Below are 15,104 nucleotides of genomic sequence, written 5' to 3'. Positions count from 1 at the left end.
ACAAACACACACACACACACACACACACAAATAAACAAATATTCATTTATTCATTTATTTAAAAAAGAGTGTCCGAGGAAGATACTTGGTTATCCTTCCAACTGAGGGATCATCTCGGCTACCCTACCTCTCTAGCACACATGCACTTTAAACGGGCTGTTTCCCCTGTGAGTGGGTTGGATTCTCCAGAGTGGAGTCTGGGGTCCGGTTTCAGCATGTTTTGAGGACACTGAGAATCCCTGAGCGATTCTTGAAGGAAGAACCAACATCCAATAAATTCCTCTGTCCCTAATGCCCAGTAGAGAGCCTGGCTCCCTAGGGATGCTCACAATAAATGTTTGATGAGTGGATAGCTCGGTGGTGTCCTCCGATGTAAGAGAGAAATGGTTACATAATACCTTCCAGTAGGAGTAACTGAATACCTTAATATTTATACAGCAGTTGGAGCAGCGCCCGACGCACAGTAAGCATTCTATAGGTTAAATACATGTGTGTGAACATGACCACATACATAATAAATAAAAGGGCCGGTAAGGTGGTGCAGCGGGTGAAGTACTTGTCACAAAAGCCAGCTGAGTTCAATCCCCAGATGCCCCATAAAAACAAAAGGTCAGAACCGACCCTACAAAGTTGTCTTCTGACCAACCACAGGCTTGGATGTGTATACAACTACAGACAAGCTGATTGGTTCGAGTAGCTGGTAAAGGTTGGGGGATCCGTGTTTATTAGAAACAGTCCAACAAGAAAGGACAGCGTGCAGAGAGGGCCCTGCCCGCCTCCACTCCTTCCTAGTCTCTAGAAGAGATCACCAGTTTGTATCCGGCAAACTAGCTCCTCCCCCTCAGGGGTGGTCTCTAGAGGCTTGCGCTGCACCGCTGAAGCAAAAGAGGAGCCTTAGTTCAAGGGCACTGCAGGAGGTCATAGGTCACGTAGGCCACGTGGTCCACCTGGTTCACCCGGTTGTGGAAACTCACACGCCAGAAGTATTTGTCATGGCAGAAATAGGCCTTGTCTACAGGAAACAAGAAGACACAAGAAAACTGACTCTTCTGCTCCGTTATCACAGATGAAAGGAACAAGATCTTTACAAGCACCCTGTGGTGGTCTGAGTGAAAATGGACCCCACAGTCTCATAGGGAGTGGCACTTAGAAGGAGGAAGGGGGTATGGCCTTACTGGAGGACCCGTGTCCCTGGAGGCAGGCTTTGAGATTTCAGATGTTCAAGCCAAGCCCAGGGTGTCTGTCCCATCCTGCTGCCTGCTGCTGAGGTAGAACTCTCACCTACCTCTCCAGCACCATGTTTGCCTGTGAGCCACCATGTTCCTCACCATGATGATAATGGACCGAGCCTCTGTAAGCCAGCCCCAATTAAATGTTCTCCCTTAAACATTAACTCTTAAGTTGCCATGGTCACGGCATCTCCTCACAGCAATTGAACCCTAAGACTCACTTCCTCCTGGCTTTTCTCTAACTTTCTATGGTTTTTACTTGATACTTCCTTCCATCTCTTCTGCCTGCCGTGAGATGCCGGAGGGCACAGACCTTGATAACCAAAGAACTGGCAAACCCAGGGAATAGGTGTTCCACATACAGGTTGTGAACTGATCAGAAGATTAGCGAATGGTTACTATTTTAAAGCTCAGATTAGGGCAGGAGAGATGGCCTGGTGGTTAAGAGCACTGACTGCTCTTCCAGAGGTCCTGAGTTCAATTCCCAGCAACCACATGGTGGCTCACAACCATCTGTAATGAGGTCTGATACCCTTTTCTGGTGTGTCTGAAGACAGCTACAGTGTACTTATATATAATAAATAAATAAATAAATAAATAAATAAATAAATAAATAAATAAATCTTTTTTTTAAAAAAAAAGCTCATCACTTCTCGGCCTTTTGGCTAAGATCAAGTGTAAAAAAAATAAAGCTCAGATCAATTTATCCAATTACATTCATTGGACAAACTCATCCATTCATTCAACAAATGATTACTGAGCACCAGCTATGTACCAAGTACTGAGGAAATACAGTAAAAAAAAAAAAATACAGACATCTCCAGATGTAGGAAGAAATAAAAAGAACTAAATAAATAACGAGGGTCAGGAAGAGGCTCTCTGAAATGGTAACCTTAGCAGTGAACCTGAAGGATGAGAGAGAGGCAGCCAGGTGACAGTTTAGGTAGGTGGGTCTGGGGGAACGACTGACCCAAAGGCCTTGATCTGTCTGTTCAAAGAGCAGCCATCCAAGGCGGAGAAGAGAGAATATGGGGAGGAGAGAAGAACTTGGACATACAGACGGGGCCAAGTGAGTTTCTTCTACGTTAGTAGTAGTTTAGGATCACTGTCAGAACTATTGCCCTCCATTCCTTATCTCTCCCCAGGCTTGGAGAATATCTTAAAGGTTATCGGATACCTAGTATGGCTGGAGGGAAGGGTATAAAGGAAATGACTGAAAAATAATAGATTTGGGACGGTTGAGCCTTAGAATCAGCCTAACAGGACTCCAGATGATATCTCTATTCTACAGATGGGGAAACCGAGGCCCCAAGAGAGGCAGTGACTTGCCCGAAGACAGCCAGCACTTCCTTGCCTCTCCATGTATCCCTAGTGGCAGTCCTGCACATTATATTGCCTACTGTTTACTAATCAAGGAATGAGCCTTCTAGAGAGCTGTGTTCTCTGCTGGAGAGAAAGATATGCAAGTAATCTGGGACTTAGATCCGGCTGTGTGAACTTGGGGTGCTCTCTACAGGGCTCTTATCTGGAACATTTCCTTGAATCTCCAAGGTCTTGCTCTCTCCTGCTAAGAAACTAAACAGTCGCTAAGGGAGGGAGTCCAGTGTGGGAGGCTTCTCATGAAGGGACCCTCCCCAGCCAGCCTCAGCAATCCTCACCTTGGTAGTGAAAGACGTTGTGTGAGTTCCAGGGCACGCCAGAGAACTCGTTATCCAAGCGAGTAACGCTCTGGGGATCCACCTTCTGAGACTTCAAGTCGAATCTGCACGAAGGTGAACAAATGTATGAGTCCCTCTCGCTCCCCACCCCAGGGCTGCGGGCGAGTGGCGCTAGGGCTCCTCCTACTGGTGGCCGCGGTGCTTACTTCCAGATACGTTCCCGGCTGATCAGCAGAGCCTTCCCTCCACGACGCGGGAGAAGTCCGGTGACCAGGGTTACCTCTGAGCCTAGACCCAACTTATCCAGACTCCTGGGGCCCAGCACCGACTGGCCTGTGTACACCCACATTTTGCGCCCTACGAAAGAGAAGGGTCATATTGGTCAGTGGACACAAAGGTGGGGGCACAGTCTCTTTGAGAGTTAGGAGGGATAAGCCAGAGACCAAGTATCAGAGCTACTCAAGGGCACTGAAATTCAACCCCCTCCCCCGATGTCAAATCGCATCAGCCAGGCGGGGGCGCACTTTTGCAGTCGCAGTTAAACTAGGTCTCTGTCCTAAGCTGATGAGTTCGGAGAAATAGATGAGCTAGAAACGCTCGCACTAACCAGAGAAGAAGAAAATCTTCTTGGACTGCGGATCCTCAAAGGCTGAGTTCAACTTTGCAGGCAAAGCTGGCCACGTGCGGGCAATAAGAAAGGGGCCCTGCAATTGGCTTCCTCCGTGATTCGAGAACTTCCAATACCGACTGAGAAGAAAGAAAATATAATGGCCCTGAATCTTGGCCCTAGGAAGTTGGTGGAAGATGCAAAGAGATTCCTCTCCAAGCCCCATCTCTCACCCACACACCCTTCCTGCTCACCCGTCCTTGAAGAAATGCAGAGCGCCCTGGATATCAGCAATGGCATCAAAAACATCCACATTGCAAGGATTGTCTACTGGAGTCGAAGACTCTGTAGGGGCCTCAGAAGGACCAGCAGTAGGGGGACCTGTGGGGCCAGGTGAGGGGGCGCCTGTAGGGGCGACTGTGGGGCCCCCTGTGGGATAGGCCATGGGAGGTGCAGTGGGACACATAGTGGGAGGAGCTGTCGGCTGTGGTTCAGCTGCGGTGGTGGCTGGAGGCCTTGGGTCAGGTTTAGAGCCACGACCTAAAAACAAGACACTAGGTAAGACACTCTAGTCGCCATTTCTCTGTAGCCCCAGCCTACTACCACACCCAGCAATGGTGCCTTCAGGCTTCCATTGAAGCTAGAGGCTACAAGCAAACCTCTTCTCATACACCAAGCCTAAGTATCCAGAACTGAGCTCTGTGAAGATATGGACTGAGTTCTCAGAACAGAACGGACAGAATCTCCCTCCCTTCCCCAAGTCAGGCAGGAAGAGAGTCTTTTGGGTCACCACCATGTCAAACAGTGCTGGGAGCTGCCTCTGCTTCGTAAGTGCAACCGTGCCTGGCTGGCTATGCCTTTAAAAGCTTGGGGGCTGAAGATGTGGCTCAATGGTTAAGACCACTGGCTGCTCTTCCAGAGGACCTGGGTTCATTTCCCAACACCCATCCGCTCACAGCAATTTGTTCTCCAGTTTTCTAACGTAAGCGATCTAACGCCCTCTTCTGGCCTCTGCTGACATTGCATATACACGGTACACATATTCAGGCGAAACACCCATACAAATCCCTATGAAGTGGCTTGGCTGACCCTTCTTGGTGAGCATCAAACCCAGGGCCTCGTGTCTGCTTTGCAGCACTTAGTATGTCTCTAACACTAAGCTACACACCCAGCCCTGGGCTGGCTTCTGAACCCTGGCCTAGAGGGCCATCTCCAAGCAGTTGCTAGGCCCTGACCCAGATAGATTCCGAGGTTCCATTTCTCCCCTCCCCCTTCCTACAGCTGAGCCACACCCTCTCCTCTGCTCTGCCATCTGTCCCCCAGCCTCACCATACAGATGCTGGATGCCTTTTATGTCGTCTTCATGCAGAGGGGAGTCCTCGTGGTAGTGATACATGGGGTACATGAGCGCTTCCGGCACTGAAGAATGATCTAAGCCCAGCGCATGGCCGAACTCGTGCGCTGCCACCAGAAACAGGCTGTACCCTGAAAGATAGAAGGAGCTGAAACGTAGACATCAGCCCAAGGCCCCAGCCTTGGCTGCTCCACCACGACTGCCGACTGACTGCCTGGAGGTGACTCGGACCCCACTCCAGGAGCCTCAGAACCCCGCCCACCTTGGTCTGGACAGAAACCCCACTTCTTGTCAGCGTCGAAGTTCGACGTCGTCGCGCACCAGAGGCGCCCATCACTGCGGCCCTCGCCGGTACAGGTAGAGTACTGCTTGCCCAGGAAGACGAAGGGGAAGACGCACATCTCTCCTGCCGAGTTGCCCCCAGTTACAGTGACGTCGGCTGGAGAGACCAAGAATCATAAGTGAGCCAGGTGGGTGAATGGAATATGGTGCTGGGGTGGGGCCAAACTAAACGGGATTAGAGAAACTCGATGACCTATTTTTTTTTTTTAAGCCTACGGGGTGGAGCACTGCAGAGGCCCGGAAGTACTAATGAGCAGAGCCTAGGATTGGAGACCAAGGCTTGGAGACTTAAGTGCAAACAAAAAAAGGCTGCCCAATTGGGAGTCAAGGAACGGAGATGTGGAGGCAGATGGTGGATGGTAAGTAGAGAATGGAAATGAATGGATAGAAAAGCCTCCTTTGGAGACCAAATGCTGGAGGGTAGAGTCGGGCTGACCCTGGTAGGCGGGGCAAAGGTACCTCGAGTAGGACAGAAGCCATACAGCTTATCCTGGTCATAGTTGGCGGTGGTGGCGCACCAGCGATAACCATCCGAGCGACCTTTAGTGGTGCAGGCAGAGTAGGAGTGGCCCTCGAAGATGAATGGAAATACGCAGGGTTTGCCGTCTCCGTTGCCATGCTCCGTGTAGAGATCTGAGGAGACCCAATTATTACTCCCAAGCCTGGCCCCAGGCACGTTTCTCATTTCACAGAGGAGACTGGACCCAGCGATAGGGAGAGTAGCCTGACCATACCATTAATGGCACAGAGGGATTGGAAACGAAGATTCTGGACGCGCCCCGCTCTCTACCCCCAGTGCATACTCACTCTCACTGGGGCAGAAACCATATTTTCTGTCTGTGTCGTAGTCAGCTGTCGTGCCACACCAAGGCTTGCCGTCGTTGCGGCCATCCGTGGTGCAGGACAAATAGGAGCGTCCCTCGAAGGTGAAGGGAAAGTGACATGGGGCACCATTTGCGTTTCCAAAGTAAGTGGGGACCACTGTAGAAAGGAGGCTAGAGTAAGGGCGGCTGGCCACAGGCCAGTGTAAGAGAAGGGAATTGGGACAGGGTTCGGGGATCGGGGCGTGGGGGCGGATACTGGATCTCACCGGCGCCTTTGCCCAGCGACCACAACTCGTCGTCGTCGAAGTGGGCATCTCCCTGAATGCCGGGGCCAGGGGGAAAGGCGTGTGCCAGTAGACCATCCTTGCCGTCGAAGGGATACCCGTCCCCGTGCTCTGCAGAGGCGGTCGGAGAGGGAGGGAATCAGTCAACAACATTTTGCTCTCTTTAAGGGCTAGAGACTAAAGGCGACAGTACCCCCCCCCAGCAGCGCCCCAGGTCTTAAAAGGAGGTGACTGCGGCTCCAACCCTGCTGGAGGGGGAGGGGGCCATTTGTGGGGGCGACGACTAGGGGTTGTGGGGCTGGCATAAAAGTGGAAGGATCTGGGTTGGGGATTTAGCTCAGTGGTAGAGCGCTTGCCTAGCAACCGCAAGGCCCTGGGTTCGATCCCCAGTTCCGAAAAAAAAAAAAAAGAAAGAAAGAAAGAAAAAAGAAGAGTGGAAGGATCTGCTGTCCCTTCTCTTCTATCCGTGGTCATCCGTCCCATGGCCTGCCCACCCCAGGAATTCTCACCCGCGACACCAAACTGGATGACAATGTCTGCTTCGAGCCCGTACACGCGGGTGAAGGTGAGCGGTGTCACCGCGCTCCACACCGCGAAGGCGCGCGCGAAGGAGTCATCGATCACGTCTCGCGGCAAGTCTTCGGTGTAGCTTTGGATCCTGGAGGTGAAAAGCCGGCGTTGGGGGGTGGGGGCGGGGGGCATGCAGGAATCACAAATGGAAGTGGGCGGGGCAACAGCTACACCGAATGGATCCGCTCGGTCTTCAAAAGACCCAGGGCTCCAGCCTCTCGGAACTTGTATTGCTAAGCATTCCTTGTGCTCAGCCAAGAGGACGTGCAAACTGACCTCTAGTCCCACCCGGGCACCTGCTTCTAGCCCAGCATCTCACCAATAGGTGATGTTATGATGGTGCCACTTGAGGTCGCCTTCGAAGGTTTGGAATTTGCCCACGTCTGGGACACCACAGCGCGGTGAACGAATGGCCTTTAGTGTCTCGCTGTCCAGCTCACCAGTCTGGGGCAGGGACAGCTGCTTCTGAAGCATCAGCAAAGCGGGCCGCAGGGACTGCTTCTCTCCCATCATCTGGGCTGCCCGAGTGTAACCATAGCGGTACAGGTAATCCTGTGGGTGGAGAAAGGGGCAAAGATATCTCAGAGTTCTGGCACCTTCCCTTCTGGGAACACACACTTAGGGACTCTAAGCCCAGGACACCAGTTCTTCCTGCACAGCTAGAATTCCCCTATCCGAGGATCGCATCACTCCTCCCCACTTCAGATGACATAAGCCATGCCTACCACACAGCCCCCCACAATTTAACTGTTCACTGCCAACCTCGGCCTATGTCACAGCCCTTCGAAGCCCTCCCCATTCCATCCCTCCAGTAAACCCCAATCTGCCCAGAGCCTCCAGACCACCTACCCCTGCTGCCTAACCCTGGCACCTCTTTTTCTCTAGACATGCCCATCACTCCCAAATCCAGAAAGCACTTGAGGCCCCCTTCCTTGGGATAGTGGACATCTTCCTGGCCAGCCCTTCCCAACTTTCACTGAGCCATCTGTCTACCTCTGCCAGCTGTGTGTCCGTGAGGTTGGAGGTTTTCAGGTCTCGGGGGAAGACCACATAAGTCGGCTGGCGCTGGTGAGGGGCAGCAAAGCTGTAGCCTAGAGCCAGGAGCACCAGGAGCAGGGGCTGCCAGGGGTTCATGGTGAGAACCGAAGCTTCTGGGTGAAGCAGAATTTGCGGAGGTTTTAAAGAGGCACGAAAACTGAATCAGTGTCCCCGCCCCTCCCTCCAGGCTTACGCTGACTCAGGGTGTGTGTGTGTGTGTGTGTGTGTGTGTGTGTGTGTGTGTGTGTGTGTGTGTGTTGGGCAGCCCAAAGAAAGTGCTTACACTACCCACTCCTTTATGCCCTGCCCACAGTCCCCCACTGCCAAGTCAGGCAGGACCCCAGACCCACAGGAAACCACAGCACTCAGGGAAGTGGTTGAGTTTTTGCAAACTGCAGAATCTGTGGGAAAAGGAAGGAGGGTACGCATGGTGGAGGGGCCATCTAGTCCTAGGTCTGAAGGCCCTGAGTGGTCAGCCTTGTATAGGACTGGAAGACCTGAAGCCCAAGACCACTCTTCCTTGGGCTTCTGAGATACCCCTCTCCCTGACCAGAGGGCAGCCTGGAGCCCCTCCCCACACTGTAGGTTCTATCCTCTCATTCCCACCCCCTGTTAGTGTCTTTGACTCAGCTTCCTCTCCTGCCCTCTGGGAGCAGGCTCTTTGAAGCAGGATTTGGGGGAATTCCACGGGGCAACCCCCTAACCCCAGCAGGCTGACTCCTTGGGGAAGCCTCAGGGGCATGTGGAAGCAGGCAGAAGCTTCATCCTTCTCAGGCTGGCTAACATCGTTCCTCTTCTGTTTAAAGAACAAAAGACAGACCCTTGTCCCTCAAGCCTTTGTCCCTCAAGCCTTTGTCCCCATGTTGATCTGAGGATAAAATGAGACTCAGGAAACACAGAAATGCTTTCAGCCACCGTGTTCACGAGACCTCAGTTGATGGTGTCAGGTTTGTGACTGGAAACTAGACTGGGGTCTTGGCTCTAAGCCTCGGGGTGACCTGGATGGGACATACACCTTCTTCTCCCGAGCTATGAATTCTTTATGGACCCTTCCCCTCCTCCAGCCCTGCTCCAATCAGGAAAGCTTTTTCCAAAGTCTTGTCGAAGGCCAGCAGCCTCCGTGCCTTCCCTCTTCCCAGCCTGCCACCACAGTGAAGCAGGGTCTTAATGTGCCTTCAGTAAGCTGTTCTGATTGAGCCTCCTGTGTTCAGACTGTCGTATGCTTCCTAATGTACAGACCTGTGAGACGGGCGGGGAGGCTGGACGTGCTCCCCGGCTTCTCTTATATGCTTCTGACAATGGTCTTCAGCACTGAATTGCAGTCCTGGGTCCACCATTTCCCAACCTCACCATTTCCCAACTTTGTCACCTTGGGCAAAGCATTTCGCCTTCAAGCCACAGTGATAATTCACTTTTTATGATTTATTGTGTTGAGCATTATGATGTGCTCTCTCTATCCTATCTCCTAAAGGGACGTATGAGTCTGTGAGAGAGAGAGAGAGAGAGAGTGTGTGTGTGTGTGTCTGTGTCTGTGTAAGTATGTGAGTATGAGTCTGTGGCTGTGTGTGGCTGCGTGTGAGTGAGTCTGCGTGTGAGAGTGTATGTGTGTATGTATCTCCGAGTGACTGTGTGTGTTAGTCTGCGTGTGTATATGAGAGTCTGTGTGTATGTGAGACTGTTTATGTGAGTCTGTGTGTGAGTTCGTGTGCATGAGTTTATGTGTGTGTGAGAGTCTGTGTGTGTGACTATGTATGTGTGTGACTGTGTGTGTTAGTCTGTGTGACTCTGTGTGTATGAGTCTATGTGAGTATGTGAGTGTGAGTGTGTGTGAGTGTGAGTGTGTGTGTGTGTGTGTGTTTGTGCTCCCATACCCCTAAGGTCTTACACATGCTAGGCAAGCACTCTACAACTGAGCTGTTCCTAGCCCTTGTTTTTGTCTGTTAATTCGTCTTAGGGGGTATGTGTGTATGCGTACATGCGTGTATGCAGGGACGCACATCCATAACTGATAAGACAAGAGGAGATGTTGGTTGTCATCTCTGTCATCTTTCCTTTTTTTTCCCCCTTTGAGGCAGAGTCTCTCCCTAAACTTAGAGCCCATTACTTGCAGACAGGCCGGCAGCCAACAAGCCTTGGTAATCCTGTCTCTGAGTCTCCATCTGTCTGTATTGGAGATACACACATAGGTGACCTTGAGTCTCCATCTGCCGTGCAGGGGACGCACACATGGGTGCCATGCCCAGCTGTTTACACGGTTGTTGTGGATCCCAAGTCAGGTCCCCATGCTTCTACAACAAATGCTCTCACTGAGTCATTCCCCCAGCCCCCCCTTGATTTATTGAGTTAAGGTCAAAGGGAGGTCAGGTTTGTGCTGCGCTCCCATCTCCTGGCTCCGCCTCCCGAGTGCTATGTTACAGGTGTGCACACCATGCCTGGCTTGCATGTTGGTTTGGGAGGTAACTATGGCTTCTTTGGAATAGGAAACTTCGGCTCAGAGTAGTCAAGGGCCTTGCCCGTGATCACAAGTCCCCATGATGTGAGTTAAAACAGAGCTCCGGGGTTCAAGCCTTGAGCAGTCGGAATCTTAAAGATTCGTCTGCTATGGGGACTGAGCGGATCAGAGTGCAGCTGAACAAAATAGATGTGTTTCCAGGGCCTTACCACCTGAACCATTCTCCTCTTCCCCTGCTACCTTACGATAAGGCTGGAGGCTTAGGACCTTGAGGGATCATACGCTGAAGACAAGGATCCAGGGCAACTATATTACAGACTTGGAAGTATAGGGTCAAAGAGCAATATAAGAGTTGAACTGGAGGGGTTGGGGATGTAGCTCAGTGGTAGAGCGCTTGCCTAGGAAGCACAAGGCCCTGGGTTCGGTCCCCAGCTCCGAAAAAAAAAAAGAACCAAAAAAAAAAAAAAAAGAGGCCCTCCCATCCTGATCTTCATCAAGGTGACAGACAAGAACTTCAGAGAAGGGCTGGAGAGATGGCTCAGCAGTTAAGAGCACTACTGCTCTTCCTGAGGTCCTGAGTTCAATTCCCAGCAACCACATGGTGGCTCACAACCATCTGTAATGGGATCTGATGCCCTCTTCTGGTGTGTCTGAAGACAGAAAATAAAAAGAACTTCAGGGAAACCTATGAAGTACCCCCATCTTGCTAGCAGTTGTGTTGAGGATGTCATACATGTGGATGTCATGTCTGTGGATTATGCCATGTCTGTGTTAGATGTCACATCTATGTATGTATGTCCTATCTGTATGGTATGTTACATCCGTTATATGTCACATTGATGCCATATGTCATCTGTGTTGTATGCCACATATATGTCATGTCTATGTCCTGTGTCCTGTGTTAGATGTCACATCTATGTAGTATGTCACATCTCTACCACATGTCATGTCTATGTTTGTCTTGTTTCTTGAGCTTTACACTCTTGTTTTTGTTTATGAGACAGGGTCCCACTATGCAGACCTGGCTGGCCTAGATGTTGCTATGTCGACCAGCCTAGCCTCAAACTCATAGAGATCCCCCTGCCTCTGCCTCCCGAGTGATGGGATGTGTAAGCCACCACACCCATCAAGTTTGACATCTTTATACTTGGGGCTGATGGTCCTTTGTTTGGGGATGTCCCCAAACGCTGAAGTATGTCTAGAGGTGTCCTCACCCTCTTCCTCCCAGTGCCAGCAGCACCCCCTGTACCCATTGTGACAACTATCAATGTTACCAAATGTTCCCTGGGTGAGTGAGAAGGGAAGAACCTCTGGTGTGTGTTGCGTTTTCTTTATAAATGGTCCAAAAGTTTCATCCAATGCTCAGATCATTAGTGAGGACCCTCCTTTTTTTGTTTGTTTGTTTGTTTTGGGTTTTTTTTTTTGGTTCTTTTTTTTTCGGAGCTGGGGACCGAACCCAGGGCCTTGCGCTTGCTAGGCAAGCGCTCTACCACTGAGCTAAATCCCCAACCCAGGACCCTCTGTTTTTGTTCTTGTTCTTGTTTAGTTGGTTGGTTTTTGTTTTGGGGACAGGGTTTCTCTGAATAATCCCAGCTGTCCTGAAACTCTGTGGACCAGGCTGGTTTTGAACCTAGAGATTCACCTGCCTCTGCCTCCCAAGCACTGGGATTAAAGATGTGCACCACCACACCAGATAGATCCTCAAATCTTTAATGACTGCTCAATTTAGCTGCACTAACACTTGGAAAATGAAAGCAGGAGGGGAGAGATTTCAAAGCCAGTCCCTAATACATAGCAAGTTGGAGGCTAGCCTGGGCTAAATGAGACCTTGTTATGAATGAATGAATGAATGAATGAATGAATGAATAAATAAATAAATAAATAAAATAAGCCCTCATGGTGGTGGCACGTGCCTTTTATCCCAGCACTCAGGAGGCAGAGGCAGGTGGATCTCTGTGAGTCCAAGGCCAGCCTGGTTTACAAATTGAGTTCCAGGATAGACAGCTAGACAGAGACCCTACCTCAACAAACAAACAAACAAAACAAGCTATTCCACACATTTTATTGAGTTTCATGAGCTAAGTAAGCATTATGCTAAGAAGTGTGCTATGTCCTCATGTGTCGGAGGAAGGGGGTCAGGAGTCTAAGATCATCCTCGGTTGCATAGCAAGTTCTAAGCCGGTCTGAGCTACTTACTTGAGGTCCTAGCTTCTTTCTCCTCCTCCTCCCCCCTCCTCCTCCTCCCTCCCCCCTCCCCCTCCTCCTCCTCCCTCCCCCCTCCCCCTCCTCCCTCCCCCCTCCCCCTCCCCCCTCCCCCCTCCCCCCTCTTCCTCCCCTTCCTCCTTTTCCTCCTCTTTTTTTTTTGTTCTTTTTTTCGGAGCTGGGGACCGAACCCAGGGCCTTGCGCTTCCTAGGCAAGCGCTCTGCCACTGAGCCAAATCCCCAACCCTCCTCCTCTTCTTTTGTTTCTGAGCTAAGGATCTCAAGTTAGTTACAGAGAGCCAGTGAGATAGTTCAGCAGTTAAAGGAGCTTGTCACAAAGCACAAGGACCGGAGTTCATCTTTCATGGCAGAAGAGAACCAGTTCCTACAAGTTGTCCTCTGAGCACTGTGGCACACACACACACACACACACACACACACACACACACACACACACACAGTTGAAATGTAATACATGGAGTGTGTGCTCCTGTATGTGTACCTGTGTGTGTGTATATGTGCCCCTGCATGTGTGTATATGCATGTATGTATGTGTGTGCACCTGCATGTGTGAGCATATATGTGTATGTTTCTGCATGTATGCATGTGCATATATGTGTGTGTGCATGTATGTATATATGTTCCTGCATGTGTGTATGGGTGTGTGTGTGTGTGTGTGTGTGTGTGTGTTTTCTTGTGGTTTGAGGCAGGGTCTTACCAGGAAGCTCTGGCTCATCTAGAACACACTGTATAGATCAGGTTAGCCTCAAACTCACAGACCTGCTTGCCTCTGCCTTCTGAGTAATAGTACTAAAAGTGTACATTGCGTGACTGGGTAGAAATTTGGGGGAGAAAAAAAGAGTCAACAGAAATACAAACACCACAAGTGGAGGTGTCTCCATCTACTCTAGTTTCCTTATTGTGTAGATGTGGAAACTGAGGTTAAGCAGAGTCACAGAACTTGGCAGAGAGAGTGTGTATAGGGCAAAAGGGGCTTCCACTCTGGGACTGGGCTGCCTAAATCCAAGCCTCAGCTCATTGTGTGACTCCAGCTATCACACAACCCACCATTTCCCCCATCTTAGAAATGGTGTTGGGGGGGTTGGGGATTTAGCTCAGTGGTAGAGCACTTGCCTAGCAAGCTCAACGCCCTGGGTTCGGTCCCCAGCTCCGGAAAAAAAAAAAAAAGAAATGGTGTTGGGGGCCGGAGACATGGCTCAGTGGTTAAGAGCACTGGCTGCTCTTCCAGAGGTCCTGAGTTCAATTCCCAGCAACCATATGGTGGCTCACAACCATCTGTAATGGGATCTGATGCCCTCTTCTGGTGTGTCTGAAGACAGCTACAGTGTACCTATATACATAGAATCAATAAATACATCTTAAAAAAAATAAATGGTGTTAATAACAGTGTTTGCCATGCGGGCCTATTAGAGTGGTTCTTGGCACACTGTGTAAGCAATGGGTACCACTTCTCAGCTGTGCTTTCCTTCAGGATCGATGCTGGTTTTTACCAATGGGAGAAGGAGCTCTCAGGGCTTGGAATCCACCCAAGCAAGAACTCTTCTTTCCCTACCCCCAACTTCCTCCTTTGCCACCCCCACACATACACATACATACACCCTGCTCACCAACCCCCATGAAGGGGAACTTGGGGGAAGCTTGGTTTTCAACATAGCCATAGCAGGAAGTGGTTCTGGTTACCACATCCCCTTCCCCAGTTCCTCAGCTCCCCCTAAGACTACCACAGAGTTTAGTTAAAGACCCAGGAAAGAAGATAAATAGCAGGAAGTGTCCCCCAGGGGTCAAAAATCTGTCAAACCTGTCTCCCTAGAGCTCTGAACTCTTGACCTGGAATCATTGCTTGGACCCTGAACCCCTTACAGTAGCATAGGGACTGGGTTAGACCTGGAGTCCTGAGTCACTCACTGGCCAGATGACAGAGCCATGGAAGGCCTCCACAACAGGGATAACCTCAGAGACAAGGAATGGCTTCCTCTGTCTAGCATGGGGGAATTCTAAGCCTGCTTCTCCCAAATTTGCTGAAGAGGAAAAGGCCAGGTAGGCCTCAAAGGCTCTGACAGGCAGGATGTGAGGGAGACTCCTTGTCAGAGATGAAACAGATGCCCCCAAGGAAGTGTATCACTAGATCCCTGGTTCCCACCACAAGCAACCCTCCCAGGTTGCCCCAGGATAGGGGCAATTCCCCTGTCTGACTCCTGGATTATTTCCTGATGCTGAGCCATGCCTCCTGGTTGCCTGTGCTTAGCATCTTACATGGGGAAGTACTGAATTTGGAATTAGACCTCCTGGCTTCAAACTCGGGCTCCTAGCACTTACTGTCTGACCTCAGGCTGGTCACTTTGTCTCTCTGGAACGCCGTTTCTTCCTGTGTAACACGGGGTGGGGGGGAGACTGAGGTGTAACTAAACTGTGGGGTGTGTTCTGCTTGCTCAAGGCCCTTCATCAAGAACTTGATACCCAGGAGTCTACTTCAAAGAGTAATACTGAGGATTTTGTGAACCTATGCGTTGCAAATTTTTAACA

At 50.6% G+C, this 15,104-nt stretch overlaps 1 protein-coding gene across 1 annotated transcript; it reads right to left on the bottom strand.

Annotated features, from left to right (window-relative positions):
* Window positions 1-41: 41 nt before the first annotated feature.
* Mmp9 (matrix metallopeptidase 9) lies at window positions 42-8,002 on the bottom strand. Its single transcript, NM_031055.2, has 13 exons — window positions 7,862-8,002; window positions 7,188-7,420; window positions 6,808-6,956; window positions 6,281-6,409; window positions 5,998-6,171; window positions 5,650-5,823; window positions 5,111-5,287; window positions 4,824-4,979; window positions 3,749-4,034; window positions 3,495-3,634; window positions 3,094-3,244; window positions 2,888-2,991; window positions 42-1,012 (listed from the first exon to the last, which is right to left on the bottom strand). The coding sequence occupies exons 1-13, from the start codon at window positions 8,000-8,002 to the stop codon at window positions 900-902; spliced, it is 2,127 nt and encodes a 708-aa protein (NP_112317.2). The 3' UTR covers window positions 42-899.
* Window positions 8,003-15,104: the final 7,102 nt, after the last annotated feature.

The sequence above is a fragment of the Rattus norvegicus genome, chromosome 3 (genome assembly GCF_036323735.1).
Source record: "Rattus norvegicus strain BN/NHsdMcwi chromosome 3, GRCr8, whole genome shotgun sequence".
In the NCBI taxonomy this organism is placed as follows: Eukaryota; Metazoa; Chordata; class Mammalia; order Rodentia; family Muridae; genus Rattus; species Rattus norvegicus.
This window is presented reverse-complemented; position numbering and strand designations above follow the sequence as displayed.

What these genes read in the sequence shown, in the direction of transcription:
- Mmp9 (NM_031055.2), bottom strand. Translation starts at nt 8,002, where the DNA reads ATGAACCCCTGGCAGCCCCTGCTCCTGGTGCTCCTGGCTCTAGGCTAC. An exon ending in TGGTTTCTGCCCCAGTGAGA is followed by an intron (nt 5,824 to 5,997) that starts GTGAGTATGCAC and finishes GGGTCTCCTCAG; the next exon opens with ATCTCTACACGGAGCATGGC. An exon ending in GAAGATTTTCTTCTTCTCTG is followed by an intron (nt 3,245 to 3,494) that starts GTTAGTGCGAGC and finishes TCTCTTTCGTAG; the next exon opens with GGCGCAAAATGTGGGTGTAC.